At 35.0% G+C, this 19,725-nt stretch overlaps 2 protein-coding genes across 7 annotated transcripts in view; one reads left to right on the plus strand and one right to left on the minus strand.

The window, feature by feature from the left end:
* The first annotated feature begins 1,159 nt into the window (after nucleotides 1–1,159).
* Nucleotides 1,160–19,469, plus strand: sec22a (SEC22 homolog A, vesicle trafficking protein). 4 transcript variants are annotated; one of them, XM_036209541.1, is made up of 7 exons: nucleotides 1,160–1,286; nucleotides 2,042–2,252; nucleotides 3,598–3,761; nucleotides 4,356–4,535; nucleotides 7,146–7,264; nucleotides 13,306–13,418; nucleotides 19,384–19,469. In XM_036209541.1, exons 2-7 carry the CDS (start codon nucleotides 2,071–2,073, stop codon nucleotides 19,424–19,426), a joined length of 801 nt encoding a protein of 266 aa, XP_036065434.1. In that variant the 5' UTR covers nucleotides 1,160–1,286; nucleotides 2,042–2,070; the 3' UTR covers nucleotides 19,427–19,469. The 4 variants fall into 4 exon arrangements, with proteins under 4 accessions (XP_036065434.1, XP_024141988.1, XP_024141991.1 ...); XM_024286220.2 differs by lacking the exons at nucleotides 13,306–13,418; nucleotides 19,384–19,469 and adding exons at nucleotides 7,418–7,483; nucleotides 7,755–8,502; XM_024286223.2 differs by lacking the exons at nucleotides 13,306–13,418; nucleotides 19,384–19,469 and adding exons at nucleotides 7,467–7,483; nucleotides 7,755–8,502.
* adcy5 (adenylate cyclase 5) overlaps nucleotides 13,501–19,725 on the minus strand; it is a 78,246-nt gene continuing 72,021 nt past the window's right edge. For 2 of the 3 annotated variants that reach the window (XM_024286219.2, XM_024286218.2), the window contains exons 17-21: nucleotides 19,378–19,510; nucleotides 18,052–18,315; nucleotides 17,598–17,802; nucleotides 17,303–17,427; nucleotides 13,501–15,670 (exon numbers count right to left, since the gene is read on the minus strand). In XM_024286219.2, coding sequence (XP_024141987.1) covers nucleotides 15,545–15,670; nucleotides 17,303–17,427; nucleotides 17,598–17,802; nucleotides 18,052–18,315; nucleotides 19,378–19,510 — 853 coding nt within the window. In that variant the 3' untranslated portion in view covers nucleotides 13,501–15,544. The remainder of the gene's footprint in view (nucleotides 15,671–17,302; nucleotides 17,428–17,597; nucleotides 17,803–18,051; nucleotides 18,316–19,377; nucleotides 19,511–19,725) is intronic. The other variant, XR_002920734.2, reaches the window with a different exon arrangement.

Here is a 19,725-nt window from a genome sequence, read left to right on the forward strand (position 1 = left end):
ATTAGCTGAACTCCTAAATGGCCTAAAATTCCCCAGTAAACTAAATTACTCAAAAAAGTCAACCGAGTTCTAAAATAGAAGCTAAATTCTAAATTATCCCCCCAAAACTTCAGTAGATAACAAATTAGTAAAAAATAAATCTGCATGTTGCTAACTTATTAGCTAAACCTCAAATTAGCATAAAATTCATCAGTAAACTAAATAAGTCAAAAATGTTTGTCTGTTGCTAAAATAGAAGCTAAAATCTAAATTAGCCTAAAAACCCCAGCAGATAACAAATTAGCCAAAAATGTTAGCATGTTGCTAGCCAATCTCCACATTTTTGAAAACTACTATTTTATTTTTCTTCACCCAGAGAGCCACCAAGGAGGGATAAAAGAGACACATGTGGCTCTGGAGCCGCAGGTTGCAGACCCCTGGATTAGAGACAGGCGGCAGAGCTGGAGGTGCTGAAGTTGTCTTTGGGAGTAAGAGGATGGATATGATCCGGAATGATTTAGATGGTTTGGACACATTTAGAGTTTGTAAAAGGGTGCTGAGGTTGGGTTATGGTCAGTGGCATGCACATATTTGTATAGCTCTTTACTTTCTTAGAAGATGCAAAGTGGTTTACAATAACAGTCCTATTTATTCATGCATACAAACATTTACACACTGATTTCAGCTCTGATGTGTCCAACCTATAACCACTTGGAGCATATGTACGGTTCAGTGTCTTTCCCAAGGACACTTCGACACGTTGGCAGGCAGGGTGGCAACCAAACCTGTGACCTTCTGACCATAGGTTGACCACTCTTCCTTTGCACCATGGCTGCCCATTGTTGTTTGAACTACCAGGAAACATGCCAAGAGAAAACCCAAATAAGAGGACCATGGATGCAATGAATGGGGACATGAGGGTGGTTGGTGTGACGGAGGATGCAGAGGATATAGACAGACAGAAGCCAATGATTTACTGTAGTGAGCCCTGAAGGGAACAGCTGACAAGGAAGGAAAAAACAAGTAATATTGTATTGACTACAATCGTATGTGTGCGCACGTGCGTGTGTCAAATACGGTTGTTTCCTTAAAATATAAAAGAAAAAACAATTTGTATATATTTTTTTCATTTTATTTTATATTTTCGATTTGTAAAATTTAGCTAATACTTTCCTTTTCATTCTTGATGACGTTTACAATGAACTTTACCCACAATGCACAGCGACAGAGCCACGTAAACAGAGGAACTGGAGTGTTTTAAAGCTGCACGCTGTATATGTTCGCATGATGTTACATTTTTTCACCAGGTATCACTTTGTTAGTCAGTTATATGAGTTCTCCGATATTGAATTAGTTTACATTCAGTCACTTTTCTTTGGTTAAAGCAGTTAGCAAAGCCATGGCAGTGCATTTGCTTCTCTTGCTAGCAGCTAATGCTAGCTTACTTACCAGACGATTATCCTGGTCGTTTTCTTTGCATTTTACTCACACTTTTTTGCTTTTTAAACACATTATTGAACATTGCATCTCTTGTGTGTAACGACTCAGTGTACAATTCTGTTGTGTAGGAGTTTATTGCTTTTTAAGATCTAAGCTACTATCCTCAAATGTGTGGCTAACAAGTGAGCTATTGTTTATGTCAGCTGTAATACTCATTTGTGTATTTTGAAGGAAAGTGTTTACTTCAAGTTAAAATGTTCAAATTTCTGTGGAAGATGCATTTCGGGACAGAAGGCGTTAAATCACTTCCTCTTTAGCGTGTCTTCACGCTGCTGCGGAGCTATCCATGGTTCTGACAATGGAACTGGATGAGCATAAAAGTTTAGCTTCAGCTTTAAAATGAAATCATTTGTTATAAATTAATTACATAGTAGACAAAACTTGGAATATGCAAACATTTCTGACATGAAAATACTGATTTCTGCTTATAAAAGTTTACATGCAGACAATGAAGTTGGAGCGTAAACCTGATTGATTGATAAATAAATTAAGACCTGTAATTATCAAAGAGGATAAACAACAAATGTAATCTGTGTCTGCTTTTCCTTCCATCTGCTTGCAGATCAGTACTGAGACATCCAAAGCTCTAACATGTCGATGGTGTTGTTTGCTTCTGTGGTCCGTGTTGGAGACGGTCTTCCTCTCTCAGCATCCACGGATTATGAGATGGAGAAAGAGCTTCAGGAGACAAAGAGACACCTCAAAGGTCTATCAAGGAAACTCAACCAGTTCCCCGACCGCTGCACACTTAAGTCTGGACCATATAATGTAAAGTAGGTCTCATTCTATGCCTATTGTACCTGTTAAAAATATTAGGTTACCATAACATCATGTACTTTACCGATTTTAAGTAATTTACTAACATTTGTATATTAAAAAAAAAAATTGTTAGTATTTATACTGAAAAAAAATCAGCTGCTTTAAAACCTTAAAATAACACTTATAAACAATAACTATTTCACCTTCTAATATGATTTTAAAAATGTTTTTTTATATTTAACTTGCTTTTTTAATTTTAGCTTTTCACAAAATGTAGATAAAGTGTCATAAAATGTGAGTGAATTTAAAAGCAGAGTTACATGTTAGGGATTAGACTGTTTCTCTTAGATATAGTTAAAGATATAGTTTGAATGATTTCAGATTAACTTGGAATTATCCATTAGAAAGCAATTCATTTATCTTTTTGACTTGGCCTTACCCATCAGGAGGGTGTGAAAGCATTAAATTCACATTAAAATATCAGCTTTTTACCCTGCGTTAGTAACATGTATAACTCACGCCTTTTGACACAAAGTAAATCTTCAAGTTGACTCTGATGCAAAGAGAATTGGCTTTGGATATCATCTATACACCAATATGTAACACTTTACTAACCTGAAGTGTTGCATAATGGTGCAAAGTTACTTTTCTTCGCTCCCAAATGCACTGAAATTATGTTAAATACGTAAACAGTTGGAGAGTTATGATAGTTGAAAAATTGTTAACACCGCAGTTAAAGCTCAAAACTTAAAGGTTAAGTTCAAATATTTGAGTCTTTTGTGATTTTTCTTTGCTGTTAGGTCGGTGTTGTCAAAAATGAAAGAAAAACTTGTAGCAAGTCTTTTCCATCATAATGTGTCACTGTCAGAATTGCTGTACCCATAACATCAGGGTTGATTTTAGATTCAAGGACTATTTGTCGTCATGTCAAGAGCCCTTTACTACTTCAATCAGTATGAGATTGAAACATCTATTTGGTCTTTGTTTTTTTGTTTTTTTAACACCAAGGACACATTCATGTGGGTGACAAGTTTGATTTGCACCAGGGTTATTTACTTTGGACTGTTAGGTTTTTTGACGAGCATGAACTCTCACTTGAACTCTAATGCAGATCAGACATGATCAAATTCATGGTGAAAGGAATAAAAGACAAAATCCCCACATGTTACGAGGGGTAAAATTAACTGCCCACAGCGGGGAAAAGTTTGAACGTTTTCGCCAAAATGACAAATGCAGTAAACATGGTGTAGTGAGAAAGAACAGTTTATAACTACATTATAATCAGAATATTAGCTGTGTTTCTCCTTGATGAAATGCACTGATAATAACAATGTTTTCTGTATGTTCTGTGGGTTCTAGTTTCACAAGCTCTCTGGGTGTTGGATATCTGATGGTTTGCACTGCAAATTATCCAAATGTGCTGGCATTCTGCTTCCTGGACGAACTACAGAAGGAGTTTATCGTCACCTATGACCCCAAACGTATCAGCAGCGCCGTGCGGCCATACTCCTTCATTGAATTTGGTCAGTCTCAAGGCGTTTCACATCACCTGCAGACATATTGTTTTTGTTCACATTCATAAAATGGTTTCTACTCATCAATACTAATGTAACAAACATGGCAAGAAATCCATAATTCTAGTTAACTTAAGATTATAGAAATGAATTTAAAATGAAATTTTAATCGAATGACATAAAACGTTCAGTTTTGATAATTCTGTAGATCATCCCCTTAAAAATAAATATTTCAATTGTTTTTGGGAGAAGATTTGTCAACTGTGTTCATATTTCGATTACTAAAATATATACGTTTAATTTGTGAAAATGACAAGTTTGTTGTAAACATTTATTCTGTCACTTTATGAGCACATTTATGGAAACATGTTACCTTTGTGTTTAGTTTTTTTTTTTCACTAACCTGGATTCAAAAATCAAGTTTATATTAGCCACAGCTGACATGTTGAAAGTTCCTTAAAATAAAACACAAATAATTTACCTTTTTTTTTAAATAATAATTTTTAATCAGCATTTTTTCACCTAAATTTGATATTTGGCTGTACTTCAATTGTTGTTTTATGTCTCACAGGCAGGTTTCACATTGTTGCCGTCTCTCCCCAGACACTTTCATCCAGAAGACCAAGCAGCGCTACAACAATCCTCGTTCCTTGTCTACCAAGATCAACCTGGCTGACATGCAGACAGAGATTAAGCTGCGGCCGCCCTATCAGCTTTCCCCTGAAGATCTGCAGGCTATCAACGGATTCTCGGTGCACACCCCTTCGAAGTACAAAGGCATAGGTAGGACTTGAGCCGTTAAGCTCATCTGTGATAAGTACCGTCTACATAAGCAGGTGAAAACTGCTAATAATAGTAGAGGAAGATTTCTTTCCAGGTATTCCCTCAATTTATGTTTTAACTCTCAAGAGGGTACATCATCTACTGTTAAACTAGTCTCCTTTTGGACCAAAATCAGTCAATAAAGATTAGTGCTGTGACAAGTGCCTGAATAGTTCGATATTTGCGATTGGTTCCAGAAAAAAACGAGTATTTGCGACGTCTAAGATTGCTGATTCTTGATATTTTTATAAATACAGTAATGTATAGTAAAAGTACACTTCAGGAAGATTAATTATTGCTATAAAATTGCAGAATAATGTTGGATTTTAAGTATATAAACCGTTTGGGCTACTTTAACTGGAAGTAAATAAACCTTCACAGTAAAATGTGGGTGAAGGTCCTCATTTTCAAAGTAAAACTATCAAGTGTTTTTCTTTGTTGAGAAAATAGTATCACCCCAATTTGTGCGTGTGTAATTCTTGATTTGTGCGTAACTTTGGATTTGTGTGTGCATAATCCCTGATTTGTAACTCATACAATATATTTAGTTATTAAGTACAAAAAATACAAAATGTAATTTACACTTGCACAAATTAAAATTACAACAGCTTGAAACTACTGTAACTCTACACACAAATCTTTAAAAACTATGCTCAATTTTCTTCTTGCACACACAACAAACCACATTTACGCACAAATCTGATGTGAGACTCTTTTCACGTCTCCAAGAATTGTGATGCGTTTAAGTGCTGCTAGAATGCTGGGTCATCAGTTCTCTTAACAGCCGCTTTGAGCTTAGATTGTGAATAGTATCTGTAGTTTTCCCACAGATATACCCCAGTAAATAATATAAAAAAGTCCTAATATGTTTTTTTTTTTAATTTTTTTTTTTTATAACACTCAACCATAAAGTTTCTCTATTCTCATCACTTCCTCTAAGTTGCACACAAATCAAGAATTACACACACACAAATCCAAAGTTATTCACAATCTGGGGTGATACTATTTTTTTCTCCATATTTTTTGTACATGAAAAAAAGAAATCAAAATTTGAGTTTACTGACAAACTTAAATGTTGACAATTCATTTTTTTTAAATATAGCTGACTGTTTGTTTAACAAGATTTATTGAATATGAAATTAAGAATATTACAAAAATCTCAGGATCAATTACATTACCTCAAAAGATTGTCTACCTGCAGGACAAAGAATTTGCATTTGAATTCAGAATGAAATTCATTATGAAAGTCAGTTTATAAAAGAGGTCTGATGGAAACGATTAGATTCAATTACTCTAATCGTTTAAGGTTATTTTTATTTAGTTGTTTCGTCTTTGTTTACTGTCTTCTTGTCATCTAATCACTGGAAGTGCAGTCTGAAGAGTGTGGAGAACATTTTTCAGGATTTAGTGTAAAATTCTACAAAGCTACAGTGATATTTATGCTTTGTTTACTGCTGAAGTTAACCTGGAGGTTGAGAGAAAAGCGTTTGCGTGTGACATTTTTTCAAGTAACAAATATCATTGCTTTCTTTTTCTGAAGTTTTTTTAGTATTTTACTTTTTATGCATCCAGTAAAAAAAAAAAACGTACATATAGCAACCATTCAAACACAGTATTTTAAATAGTTATAGAGTCGTGGTTTGATCTGTGAATGGGATCACTGTCTAAGTAACGATCTACAGCCCTTATAAAGATAAATATATTTTGGTTCTATTTTTCTAAAAACATATTAAATATTTAGGTAGTTAGAAGCAAGTTTTTGTTCCTCACACCTTTTGCCCCTTTGAGGATTTTCTTATATATTTTTTACACTCTTTGTACTTTATTTGTGCCCCACATAAATTATAGAGTTGGTTAAAAACATTTTCTCTAGTTTCTCATTTTACTGCACTGCAGAAAAGTTTTCTGGACTTAGTTTTTTTTTTATTCTATTAAGTCCAGATGACCTTTTTTTAAAAAACTGTGTATTGGAACCATCCTGGCTGACTCTGTATTCACACATATTGTGCTGCACTGTTACATCACAACACTCGATGCGTCAAACCAAAAACGTTTGAACAAGTTTTGACTACTATTGTGATATTTTTGTTCTGATGGGAGAATGTTGAGTGTTTTTTCCCCCTTTTCTTAAAAACAAATATTGTATGTCGGGAAATCGGATGTTTAGTTTTAAAGCTTATATTGTTCCAGGACTTCCTCTCCCTTGAATATTCCACAAACAATCCTGTTATATGAAACATCACCTCAGGTTTTTTTTTTTTTTTTAAACTTGTGTTGTTTCTCCTAACAAAAAGCTTTTATTTTCTACAGACTTTGCCAGTCTCACTTTTCTATGAACATAAATCATTTTGTCCTGAGGGAGGAAGCTTGAATCTGATAGTCGTGGCCCATCAATTATTTTTTCTGTGCCAGGAAGTCCTGGAATTCAAGCCGGTCAAACTTGCATTTTTGTTTTCATGGGTGCATACCTTCATTTTTTCAAATTTTTTTAAATCAATAATCACTTTTCCTGAGGGGGTGGCATCACAAAAGCTGCAGGATGACTGCATTTAGAGTTTGACTTTCTTTCAGCTCCCACACAGATGCTGGAGCCCGTGACACTTCCAGGCGTCATATCTTGTGTGCTGAGCGTCCTCTGTGGAGGGCTGAACCTGCTTCGAGGAGTCCATGCTATAGAGAGCGTCCTGCAGGTAAAAAATGCTCCTAAACAGACGAGAAAGTGACACAAGAAATCACAAAACAATGTAAATGGGATTTGAGCCTCTTGTAAATGCAGCTGTTGTGTTAGTTTCTCTTGAATGAATGCGAGCTCTTTTCATTGTGCCTTTTCTTGCATTGTTTAGAATGATGATGAAGACTTTAATTATGTGATTGCCTTCTTCCTCGGCACAGCTGCCTGTCTGTATCAGGTAAGTGATAGTCTGCGGTGAGCGCAGCCCATCGCCGGCTGACTAACAGCCCTGCACTTTACAGCTCAGCAGCTTGCCAGTTAGACAAACATGCACCACTCGCCGCCAACGTTTTCCCTTTAAAACATTTTCATCAGCTCGTTCGTTTCGGCTCGCGATACTTAATGGAACACTGTAATTTGACAGACAGGCGAGGGAAACGAGAGTCATCTAATGGCTGTTTTTGGTCGCGCGGGATTGGAATAATCTTTTTACCGCTCTCCTTTTTCAGTGCTACCTGTTCGCCTACTTCTCCGTCTGGAGGAACAGTAAATCTTTCCTGGCGTTCGCACTCATATGTCTGTCCAACATGTATCTGTATGAACTGAGGAACGTTTGGCAGATCCTCTTCCACGTGGCAGTGGGGGCCTTCATGACCCTGCAAATCAGACTCAGGCAACCCTTGGGAAAATCACCAGACTATAACGTCTGACGAACGGGAACAAACGAAGCCGGACAGACGGACTAGATCATGGGAAACGGCAAGCTCCGCCCTCACAGATCAGGAGAACAAGAGCCTGAATCACTGGAGAGAACACTTATTTTGGAGTTGAATCCACTTCAGGACTTTATTGGACTAAAGTTTTTACAAGCTCACCTCTATGACAACAATTCATTGTTTTACCCCGTCTGAATTCAGTTTTTTTTTCTTGCTGTCACTGTTCTTGTTCTACATGCAAAGATTTCACTTTCTGCTGATCTAATTTATGATACAACAAGATCAAAAACTAACATGACAACCAAACTCCAAAGAGAAAAATTACATTATTGCAAATGTGGGCGAGTGTGTGATAAAAATGTGTTTTACATGATTGCGTGTCAACAGAAACAATTGTGTAGAGACTCAACTGAGCTGAGAATAATTAAAGCAATCCTAAAATAAAGGACATAGTTTGAGTTGTTATGACATAGTTCTGCATCTATAAAGTTTTGTTTGAGTACATTTAGTCTAAATAAAGGGTTGAAGATCTTAACCTTAATCCAGACTGTTTTTTTTTTTTTTGGACCCACCTAGTCCAGACATCTATAACATTAACAAAAATCCTCTGGAGTCATTTTATGTGAGATTATTAAATGAAAGATTAAAAACAAAATTTACTCTAAAAGAATCACTCTAAAAAATTTTTTTTTAGATGTTAATTTTTTTAAACTAATTTTATTTTAGGTTTTCATTTTCTGATACTAAAATAACACTGACACAATTTGACTTGACACAAACTCCAAAAAAAGGTACTGGTTTAAAAAAAGTGTCTTTTCAGCTACAAATGGTTGCTCTCTTCACAAAACAAGTATGTAGGAGGCAAAACACACCAACATTTCAATTATTTTAATGTTATTATTACTAGGAGTGTAGAGAAAAATCAATTCGGCAAAATATCACAATACTTATTTGGTGATACTTGTATTGCTTTAAAATGCAGACATGGTGGTATTTAAATTATTTACTACACCATAAAATTGCTTGGGTAAAAACAACTTGTTTTTGAGATAACATTGTGATCATTGGATCAAATTAATTTTACAATTTTATTACAGCTAATTAATATTCAGGTAGAGTTTTTTTTTACAAGTCATACTCTTAAATAATCTTAAAATAATCAAAAACTGTCCTTGCTCAGTCTTGGGATATATCACTATACACATTGTATTGTGACCTGGGAATCGTGATATTGTCAAACACACCCCCAATTATTCACTTTACAGTCCAAAGTACCCATGTAAAATAGTTTTATTTATATATATTTTTTATATTTCAGTTTATTTCCAGCTTTCACCCTACAGCTTCAGTCTTTCCACCTTTTAGATAATTGATGTATCGTCAGTCAAAATACAAAAACTCCTTTCTGGGAATTTTTTTTTTTTTTTTTTTAGAAAAACAAAAAAAATATGTCAGATATTCCAGTCATTGCTGATAGCTTTTTGTCTTTTGTCCTTTTTTGTCATTAAAAAAGGGCAGGGTTTTCTTCCAGATTCACTTATAAAAGTGGAGATATCCTCATTCTCACCATTTAATGCAAAAAATATAAAAATAAAAATATAAACTCTTCAAGTTTCCTTTAATCTGGACAAAAATCTAAATTTGATTTTTTTCACATTTCATCTTTTACTATTATTTATTTTCTCCAACCCTTTATTTCAACATTTGGAATGCTGCCCTAAATGTGCCTCTAAGTTTTATTTGATTGTACGTTGTTGCACTGAGACAAATAAAAATCTTTTTTTCAGTTGTTATATGTTGCTTTATTGCTGTAACATTAAGTGGAAGAAGTTACATATATGTTTATAAATGTTTGCCTAGAATGAAGAAGCAGAGAAGTAATGTTCGTCCTCAGTCTGCCTCTGGCTTCCATCAGATAAGTCATCTATTTATGACCACAAAACATCTTTCACACTTCATGCAGTGCATTAACTGTGATGAAAAGTCACATTTCCTTTCAGTTAATGTGATATTTGTTCAGGAAATGACAGCATTGGCTTTCCACTAAATCCTAACAGGCATCATTTGAGAGAATTGCGTCATTCCTTCATAGTTTAACTCCACATCCACACTAAGATTGGAACATTTTCCTTTTAAATAAGTTAACATTATATCTTCATGCCACGTCTATCTGGCATCAGCCGGACAGTTTAGCCAGAGGATAGCAGGAACCAGAAGTCCCATGTTATTCATTATTATTCTGAGATTTGTCCAGCTTCCAGCAGCAAGGCCACACCTACATGACTTAATGTCTCTTCTCACGGAACTGCTGAAGCTTTTGGAGTTTTTCTCACTGACTCAATTCTTCATCATCCTCTTTAGGAGATATTATTGTCCATTTGTTGTGTGGTTGTTTTGAAAAACTCCAAATGCTAAGAATTAAGAAAATCAAATATATTTGTCTAAAAATTTGTAACACAAATCAAATAAGGCAAAAGGTCAAAATACAATTATACAAAAAATGTCAAATTTTTGTTCAGCGATATTAGAATGAGACTAAATTTACATTACTTTCCCCTCTGATAAAAAAAGAAACTAAAAGTAAGAATCAAACTACTTTAACTTGGAAAAATAAAAAAACTTGATGTAAAGACGGCTAAATTCATCATAGATTTTGATTTAAATCCCATTGGATAATTAAAATCAACCCTTAAATAACCTAAAATGTGCCTTTTTTGATAGTTTTGGAAAAATGAAGTAAAATCCTTCATATGTCTTAATATTTAGAACAATTAATTAGTTAAAAACAAGATTTAGTTTCAAGATAATAAACACAAACTGTTATATTTTAAACACTGACTTTTGAAGCATTCACTTTCACACAGATGATGATAAATTTGTGCTTATATTTATTTCACTTTCTGATTGTATTTAATAACTGTTATCTATGTTTGATGGTATAAAGTTAGTGGACATTTCACTGTTGAAAATATTTGTAGGAAAATATTAAAGTGGACACACAAATCCTGAGTTCTGTATATTAAAATCACAGGTTTCTCTTGTGACTTCATGCACAATGTGAACGTGTGTCTATGGAAGCTCATCTACAGATGTGATTCATGATCTAAACTGAGTTAAGTGATATTACTATGTTCAGGATGGGAAATAAAATAATTTTATTTAATAACCCCCAAAATAATTTCCTTCTTAGGCTATGTACAAAACCCTACCCCAAACCATAACTACTAAAAAATAAAAAACTTTGTATTGTGGGACTATCTAGTGCTCTGGATTTTAGGACTAAGCTCACTTTTTTTTTCCAAAAAACAAACATTATGTCACTGATTTCACAAAGTAAAAACTTAATAAATTCGAGCATTTTAAGAAGACTGTTTATGTATTAACAGTGTTCTGATGATTAAAATTTGCATGGTTTATAAATAAAACAAATTAAATAAAAAAAAAAATCACAAACATTGTTCAAACGCAATGCATTGTGGTCTATCTTCACCAATCTAGTGAGATTGTTTTTTCGGAGAGACTTCCAGGGCACTCGATTTGGGGATTGTAGAATTGGACAGCTGTACAAAATATTGAAAACACAATAGAGCTCTATATAGTGAAAGAATGTGGACGACCTTACACTGCAAAAAATTAAAATGTGCTAAATCAAAAATTCTTACCCCAGTGGCAGATACCGCAATGGGGTAAGAACAATAAATCTTACCAAAAAATTCTGATTTTGACAAAAAATACAATTCTAGTCTCTAAGATGTTTTCTCAACCTAAGATTATTTTCCAATTAAAAAAAAAACGGTCTTGATAATTTTCTTGTAAGACAGAAAATTTGACATTTTTTTCTTAAAACGAGGGTAAGGGCAAGCGTAATCATCCCCCCAATTTGTCTCAACTCTTTAAGTGACAGAGTACATAATTTGAGTCTGTGTAGAACTCTACGGAACCCCTAAAGTAACATACAAGTAAAAAAAATGAAATAAAACAGCACTAGTTTATGTTGCTCACCAGAAATCAGCTCTAAATGTTTTTAATTCCATATTCCTTTGGGGAATTCATCTAAGGCAATAAGAAAGAGAAAAAAAATGTGTTCATTGTTTTGTTTTTCGCGGTGGGTTAATAAAGATCTTTTGTAAGGGTACAGCAAAAATTAAACAAGTTCTTAGTTTTACCTTAAAGTCTAAGTTTCTAAAAACATTATTGAAAACATTCTTTTAGAGATTTGTCACTAAGCTTCCTGTACATATTTTATAAAACTATAATATAATTAAAACAAGAAGATCTTGTAGTTAAATTCTACCTTCTCTATATATGCATCACTCCACTTTCTTGTCTTAACTGTGAATTCATTGTCTCTTAAAAAAAGGAAAATTTTGCCAGTATTTTTATTAAATATCAGGTTCAAATTTCTTATCAAAAGTATATTTTTTATTTCAAATGCAGACATTTCTAAAATAGCTTCAGGCCCCTGAAATTGTTTAAGCTCTCTTTGTAAATTTGTATTTAATACATCAAACATATCAATACCAGTCACTAAAATTGTTATATAATAAAACATTTTTAGTAGTCACTCATAAAAACCCATCACATGTTCAGGATTATGAAATACTTGCACCGATTTAAAGATCTATTTTATACCAATTATTCTTTTGAAATTTAAAAACACACCAAGTTAATATATTTCTTCATTTGGTTTTCATTCTTTTAAGTCGGATTTTAAAATTGACTCATTGAAGAATTCCAAACTGCTGCTTTCTGTACATGTAATGCAAAAGCATTTACTGAGAAATGATTGAGGTTTAGTTTAATAGACAGTTGCACCAAAAAACTCCTAAATACAGACAGTAAAACGGTAAAACGGTGTTGGAAGGTTTCTCATCAGAACTGGAACTTGTTTTCTCCCCTTTAGCCGTGAAAGTAAAGATGCTGTTGAAGCAGGAGTGATGCGATGCTCCTGCCATCTGTTGGTGAGCTTCAACAACAGCTTTAACGTGAGTACATTCTGAGATTTAGAACAATTCTGCAAAAGATCCTCAAACGATAACACCATCATGGAAATGCAGCTCATGCTGGAGCAGCCTCTTTCTTCATTTTCAGTAAATTGACTAGTAAAAAAACATGAAATAAACCCAGGCATCGTTTAAAAAAAATCTCAATTTATTTTACCTTTATAAAAAAAAAAGCAAGACATCGAGTATTATAAAAACAACCCCCATGTTTCTGTTTGGAGCTGTTTTTGTGACACATTCTGATCCATAGCTGCAGAAAAGAAAAAATTAGAGTTAAAAAGTTATAAAAGATTCTTTAGCTTCATTCCTAATCTGTGCTTCTCTCCAAATGACCTCGGCAGTGGGACATCCATGCAGACGGAGCAGACAGAAAGGAAACCGAACGGCCTCGTGTTGGCACAGTGCAGCACAGCATTCAACACGTCAGACGGAGGGAATGGAGTCGGCGCTTCAGGTGAGGCTGAGGCTGCAGCCGTACAGTACAGTGTAAAGGACAAACAAAGGGTTAACCACCACTGACTTCCTTTGGTTTTTTTCATCTCCAGAGACATTTGCATGTTTCTTTTTATAAGACAAGAGGCAGAAAAACCAAAAAAAAGCTTTTTAAAGGAGAAGTAATGCTATTTTAATTTTATACCGACATCAAAATACAAAATAATCCCATAATCTGATCTGGTCAATGGCTAAATTGTAATTCAGTTTTTGTTTTAATATGCTATCCTAAATCAAGATTTATACCTGGAATTTTAATACTTGATCTAGCACATTAAATTAAGCAATGAATGTGTTATCCGAAAAACATAGTCTTTTAAATTATTACAATTTTACTTTAAGGTAATAAAAGACACTGCAAAAGTTTGCTGTTTTTATGTGTCACTTTGAATAAAATTCAACCAGGTCAATATATTTTTTAAAAATATCTTTATTTAGTTCAAAATGCTGCATGAACTTTGAAACTGCATACAACCAAAAGGTCAATAGTCCTAATTGAAAGTACAGAAAGGCTCTGAGAGGTCAGAACACTTGGCCAATCAGAGTTTGTGTTCAAAAATTTGATACAAATAAAGGTTTAGACACTTTTTTTGACAATTGTAGAACTTTGAAATGACCTTAGTTTAACTGCAGTAAAACATCCGCATCCTATAGTCCCAAACTTTTGTTTTTCAAATTAACTTTTAATTCTATTTCATATTTAAGTTGAACTCCAAAGCAACAGGTTTGGGTTTTTAATCATGACAAAAGTATAAATATAATGCAGGAGAGTTTGAATATTGTGTTTCTAGGACAAAAATTGTCCAGACATTCATTTATTTATTACTGTTCTCTTATTCAACCCAAACCAAGTGTAGCAGCTGTAGGGTTTTGGTAGAATCATAGCGGTATTAGTGTGTTTTTGTGATTAGTAATGACACAACATGGAAGAAAAACTGAAGAACAGCAGATAAAAGTGCACATTTCTGCATGTGCTCTGTCCAGAGGATGAACATCATCAACTTTGTCAGAGTCCGTATTAACAAGGCCTCATCGGAGATCATTGGACATTCATTGGGTCGTACCATCTGGTGGAGCAAATGAGGGGGGCTGTAGAGCAGGCGAAACAAAGCACAACAGTGCAAAATGGCTTTTCAAGCATCGAGTGTGATGCGTTTAAAGTCCTCTGATCGGTCACGGAAACTGAGCCTTGGATCAGGCTGATTCCTTCACTTCTGCAATGTTTACTCAACCAACAGCTGACTTCCTGTAGATCAAAAATTCAAGAGGAGAACTCGAGGAGTGTTGACTTTCCACTTACAAAATAAAAAAAAAAACATCTCTGAAGTGACACCAGGATCAGGCAATATCGCAGTGAGACTCTGAAATAACTTTGAAGTATCTACACCTGAAAACACTAGAGTTTATAGACAAGCTCTCTAATATATGAACTTACAAAATATAGAATCTGGAAAATCTTTCACAAGGTTGGAGATCCAAAGTCCAAAATACAAAAACTTCAAGATTAGAAAAGCTCTTCAGTGACATCCTTTTTCGGTTGCAGGTATTGATATGGGAAGCTTTCCATAAATACTGCGCATTTCATGTAATGTTAAGACAAGTAAGGCAAAGCTTACTGTGGCTCTTTTTTATCTAGATTATTAATAACTGAGTTGAAATCATCATGTGGAAGAAAAGTGAGGTTTGTAGCCGAACAACACAACATTGACAAGTGTTTGATGAAGAGTACGAAGAGCCTTCGGGGTTTTACATGTACATACACAACAGAGAGAAAGAAAAGGAGGTGACATGTCTCCCTGCAGGTTTGTCCAAAACTTTCTATCAAAGCTGGCACGTAGGAGTTCTTCCTTCAGGACGCAGGTGGTTAAATCTTGTTTTGATTGGACATCTTTGGTCTAAAAGGCAAGCGAGCGCGCCCTGTAGCGCTCCGGAAACCCTCCTGAGGTTGAGCTCTCATCCTGACTGGCATCACGTGCAAGGAGGGATTTGAAGACAACCGCACACTCCGGGATAACTCAGTCCGCTGAAAGCTATGAGAGACCTGATGTCCTCAGGGTCGCGTCCCATCGGTTTACCGCTTAGTAAAGGTTAACTCGAGGGTCCTTCGGTGAGAAAGTAGGTCATCATCTCTCCTTTCCCCTTGACTGTGACCACGCCTCTGTATTCCAGTGTGTAGTTGTAGGAGCTCAGTACCTGGTAAAGATCTGTTGTCACCTGCAAATAAAAGTGGATGGAGATGTGACTTTAAATTAAAAATTATTGATCAAATCTAGACTAAAAACATTAAATATGTTTCTTGAAAATAAAATATTGGAGTTAAAGGAATATCACGGTAAATGGCTATACACATATTAACATTCTCTTAATTATTTTCTGAAAATAAAACGTTTTAGAAAACCTATACATTTTGTGAAACTATTATATAGGTTTATATAGAAATGTTACAGTAAATAGATGTCACTGCTTCTTTCAAGTCAAAAATACAAAAGTTGTGAAAGTCTTATTTTGCTTTTTTCTCTCTTTCTCATGAAAATGGCATCTACCTTTCTTTTTATCTCTTGATAACAACGTCTACCTTTAGTATTTTCCTGTTATCTCATGATAACGACATTTAGCTTTCTTTTTTCATGTTACCTTTCTTTTTTTCTGTTATCTTGTGATAATATATCTACCTTTACTATTTTTCCTGTTATCTCTTGGTAACATCTACCTTTACTTTTTGTCCCATTTTCTGATTGTAACAACATTTAGCTTTCTTTTTTGTCTGTTATCTCGAGATAACAACTTCTACCTTTCTGGTACCCCGTTTTCTCATGAAAATGATATCTACCTTTTCTTTTTCCCGTTATAACAACATCCCCCTTTCTTTTTTCCCCGTTATCTCATGATAACGACACCTGCCTTTTGTTTTTTTTCTCCCATTTTCTTATGATAACGACATCTACCCTTCATTTATTTCCCGTTATCTCGTGATAACAACATCCACCTTTTTCCTGTTATCTTGTGATAATGACATCTACCTTTCTTTTTTTTCCTGTTGACTCACAATAACGACATCCCCTTTCTTTTTTTCCCTCTATCTTGTGATAATTACTTCTTTTTTTCTCGTTATCTCGTGATAATGGTATCTACCTTTCTTCCCCTCTGCCTATTTTCTTATGAAAACATCTAAGTTTCTTCATTTTCCCCGTTTTCTCATGATAACGATATCTACTATCTCGTCATCACAAGTTTTTTTTTTTTGGTCACAAAAAGTGCATGTCATTATCAAGAGAAAACAAACTGGTGATAATGTGATAGTAGATATAATTATCACATGAAAAAAGGGGGTAAAAGAGCTCGATAGGCCAGCTTCCATACAAAACAATTGCAGAGGCAAAAATTTATCTAATTCATCTTGTGATTTTTTTACATTTAGACGTGTTTTTGTTTGGTTTATGGGAACAGAAAACACCCACATTTTAAACTTTTGATCACTGATCTAAATAAAGTTGTTTCGCATCACTTGTTTCAGAGCAATAAATACAAGAAAAAGTAAGAATGTTTTTTAAATAACATTATCAAAAAATGCTTTAATTTGATTTGTTTTACTTGACACAAGCTTAAAAAAAAATCAAATAGCTTCAAATTGAAAGTTTTTTCTGTTATTTTGTGTTAATCCATTATTGAAAATGAGGTGTAGATTTCCTTTTTTAAAGACAAAATAGACTACAACAAAATACTTTTTTTTTTAAAACAAAAAAAGAAAGTTTTAAGAATGTTTTATTTACCTTTAGTAACTAAGCTAAATAATCATGAAAGAATCTGAGATATTCACCTAAATGTCAAAGTAACAGCTATGATTACCTGGATTCTCTCTGGGACCCCTGTGCTGTCCATGCGACTTGCAACGTTTACCGTGTTCCCCCAAATGTCGTACTGAGGCTTTCTGGCCCCGATCACCCCGGCAACCACAGGGCCAATGTTAAGACCTATGGAAGGAAATTGACACGAAATGTCACAATGTTCCTTCTTTATAAAAAAAAGGAAAAAAATGGGAGGCAGCATTTATTCTTAGATGTAATATAACATTATGTGTCTGTCCTGGACTGAAGCTGCTGTAATTCTGGTTGAAGGAACAGAGCAGCTATGGGATGCACACCTATTTTCATCTTGAAGTTATTAAAGGAGTGCTCATTGATGTATTTCATCTGGTCCATCATCCTCATGGCGTAATCTGCCATGGCTCGAATGTGTGAGCGTCCGGCCTTGTCGTAAGTGGAGTCATTGAGGCCTGAGGCCGCCATGTAGGTGGAGCCGATGGTCTTGATCTTTTCCAGCTGGCGGAACTGATCCTCACTGATGATCTAATGCAGAAACATGGGGTTGGTTTGAGAAGTGAACCAAAGATGGCCAATTTTAACAAACACCTTTCCTTCGAGAAGAAAATGATTTTATTACATATTTAAAGATTATTTCCATTGGTTTTCTGAAAATGTTTGACTTGCATAAATCACACATTATATTGAAATCAGTTCCAGCCAAGTGGTTTTCATACAACATAAATCACTGGTTAAAAAAGCCCACAGAGAGCAGGTACTGATTTACACGGTTACCTCATCAAAGTCTGCTATGATTTCATTGAGCAGCCGCAGACACTCCACTCCCTCATTGTTGGCCTCCAGCTCCACATAGAACTCAGAGAAGTTGCTGATGGAGGCGAACATGACGGCCACGCACTCGCAAGACTGGTAGTAGAGCTCGTCGTTACGCCGCTCGCGCTGCAGGAAGTGAGCAGCCACGTCTTTAGGAAGGATGTTGTGGAGCAGACGACGGTTGTAGGCCTGGAGCTCCTCCATCTCCTCCTTCTCCTCCGTGGCCTGAAGAAGTGAGGGTGATCAGTAGGGATGCCACCATTTTTGGTATAAAACTGAACCGTATCGTGGGAAAAGTGAACCCTTACTGAAGAATTGTTGAGCTAAATTTATGACTGATTTCATATTTATTGTTTTATTCCCTTACATCAGGATTAGCATAGACCAGTGGAAAGGCATTTCATTATTGTTACTTGCTTGTTAACAACATTTTTAAAAAGTATTTTTCTATTTTTTTATTTAGGTTTTTGTAGTTTTATAATACAAAAATGATAAATTAACAGAAACAAACATGTGACCAAAAAAATTGAACCAAATCGTGAGGAAAGTGAATCGCTGCATCCCTAGTAATGAGAAACAGAAAAACTATCAAAAGTAGATTTGAGAATTAGCCAATATGTCTAAGATGGTGATGTCAAACACAAAAGATGAAGCCGGTAAAAAAAAATAAAAAAAAGTGGGAGGATTTTTATTTAAATAAAGTTATATGGATTACAATGTTAGAATTAAGCTGTAAATCAAAGCAGTAATTTGTTCACATGAATAGAGATGGACAAAAAAAAGCCTGGGTTCCAACAAAATGAAGTCAATTAAGTCGCCATTTTCCCGCGGTGCAGATATCGCCCGATTTCACCGTTTTGGGACCAGATGATGTTAGCAGGCAGTGATTTGTCTGATAATCTATCAACCAAACGCTTTGAACTTTTGGGGTGGAGGCCAGAGAAAGCTACATGCTATTATTGAGGCATCTGATTGGCCAATTTTTAACTTGAAAAACTTGAGAAAATATATCATGAAAAAAAAGGAGGATAAGTTGTACTTTTGGGAGATATGTATTCAAGAAAATACAGGAATGCAAATAAGCATTTCATCTTGAAAGGCAAATCTTAATTACAGAATACATAACAATTTGCTTTTGTTATTTCAAAGGAACAACGTCTATTAAATCAGTACTTTGGTTTGTAAGTTTAGTCATCACACAAAAGGTCGATTGAAACATTTCCAGGATAAAAAACCTTCATGTCAGGTTTGTCGTTGGCAACAATCAGTTTGCATCCTTCAACCAACCTGCAGTTTCCAGAGGAAGTCCAGCCTGGCTGTGGACTCCACCTGCTGAGCGTGCAGGTAGAGGGCGAGCACGAAGACCGTGATCACCACAGGGGTCATGATCTTCAGAGGAACCTTGGTGTCTACCACACAGCTGGAGGTTAGCGCACACACAAACACACGCATGAATGTATGAACTTTTCAGAGGTTTATGCTGAGGCAAAGCTGCCCAAAACAATCATGCCCAGATAGCAAAAACAAAAGCCTGAGGAGAAATTCAGCAGCATCGTTGTAACTCAAGCCGGCTGCCGTCTGGATGTTGCCTCATTATCATCATAATCATCATCTGTTGCCGGCAGCTCATTGTTG

Source organism: Oryzias melastigma, linkage group LG21 (genome assembly GCF_002922805.2).
Source record: "Oryzias melastigma strain HK-1 linkage group LG21, ASM292280v2, whole genome shotgun sequence".
Classification (NCBI taxonomy): Eukaryota; Metazoa; Chordata; class Actinopteri; order Beloniformes; family Adrianichthyidae; genus Oryzias; species Oryzias melastigma.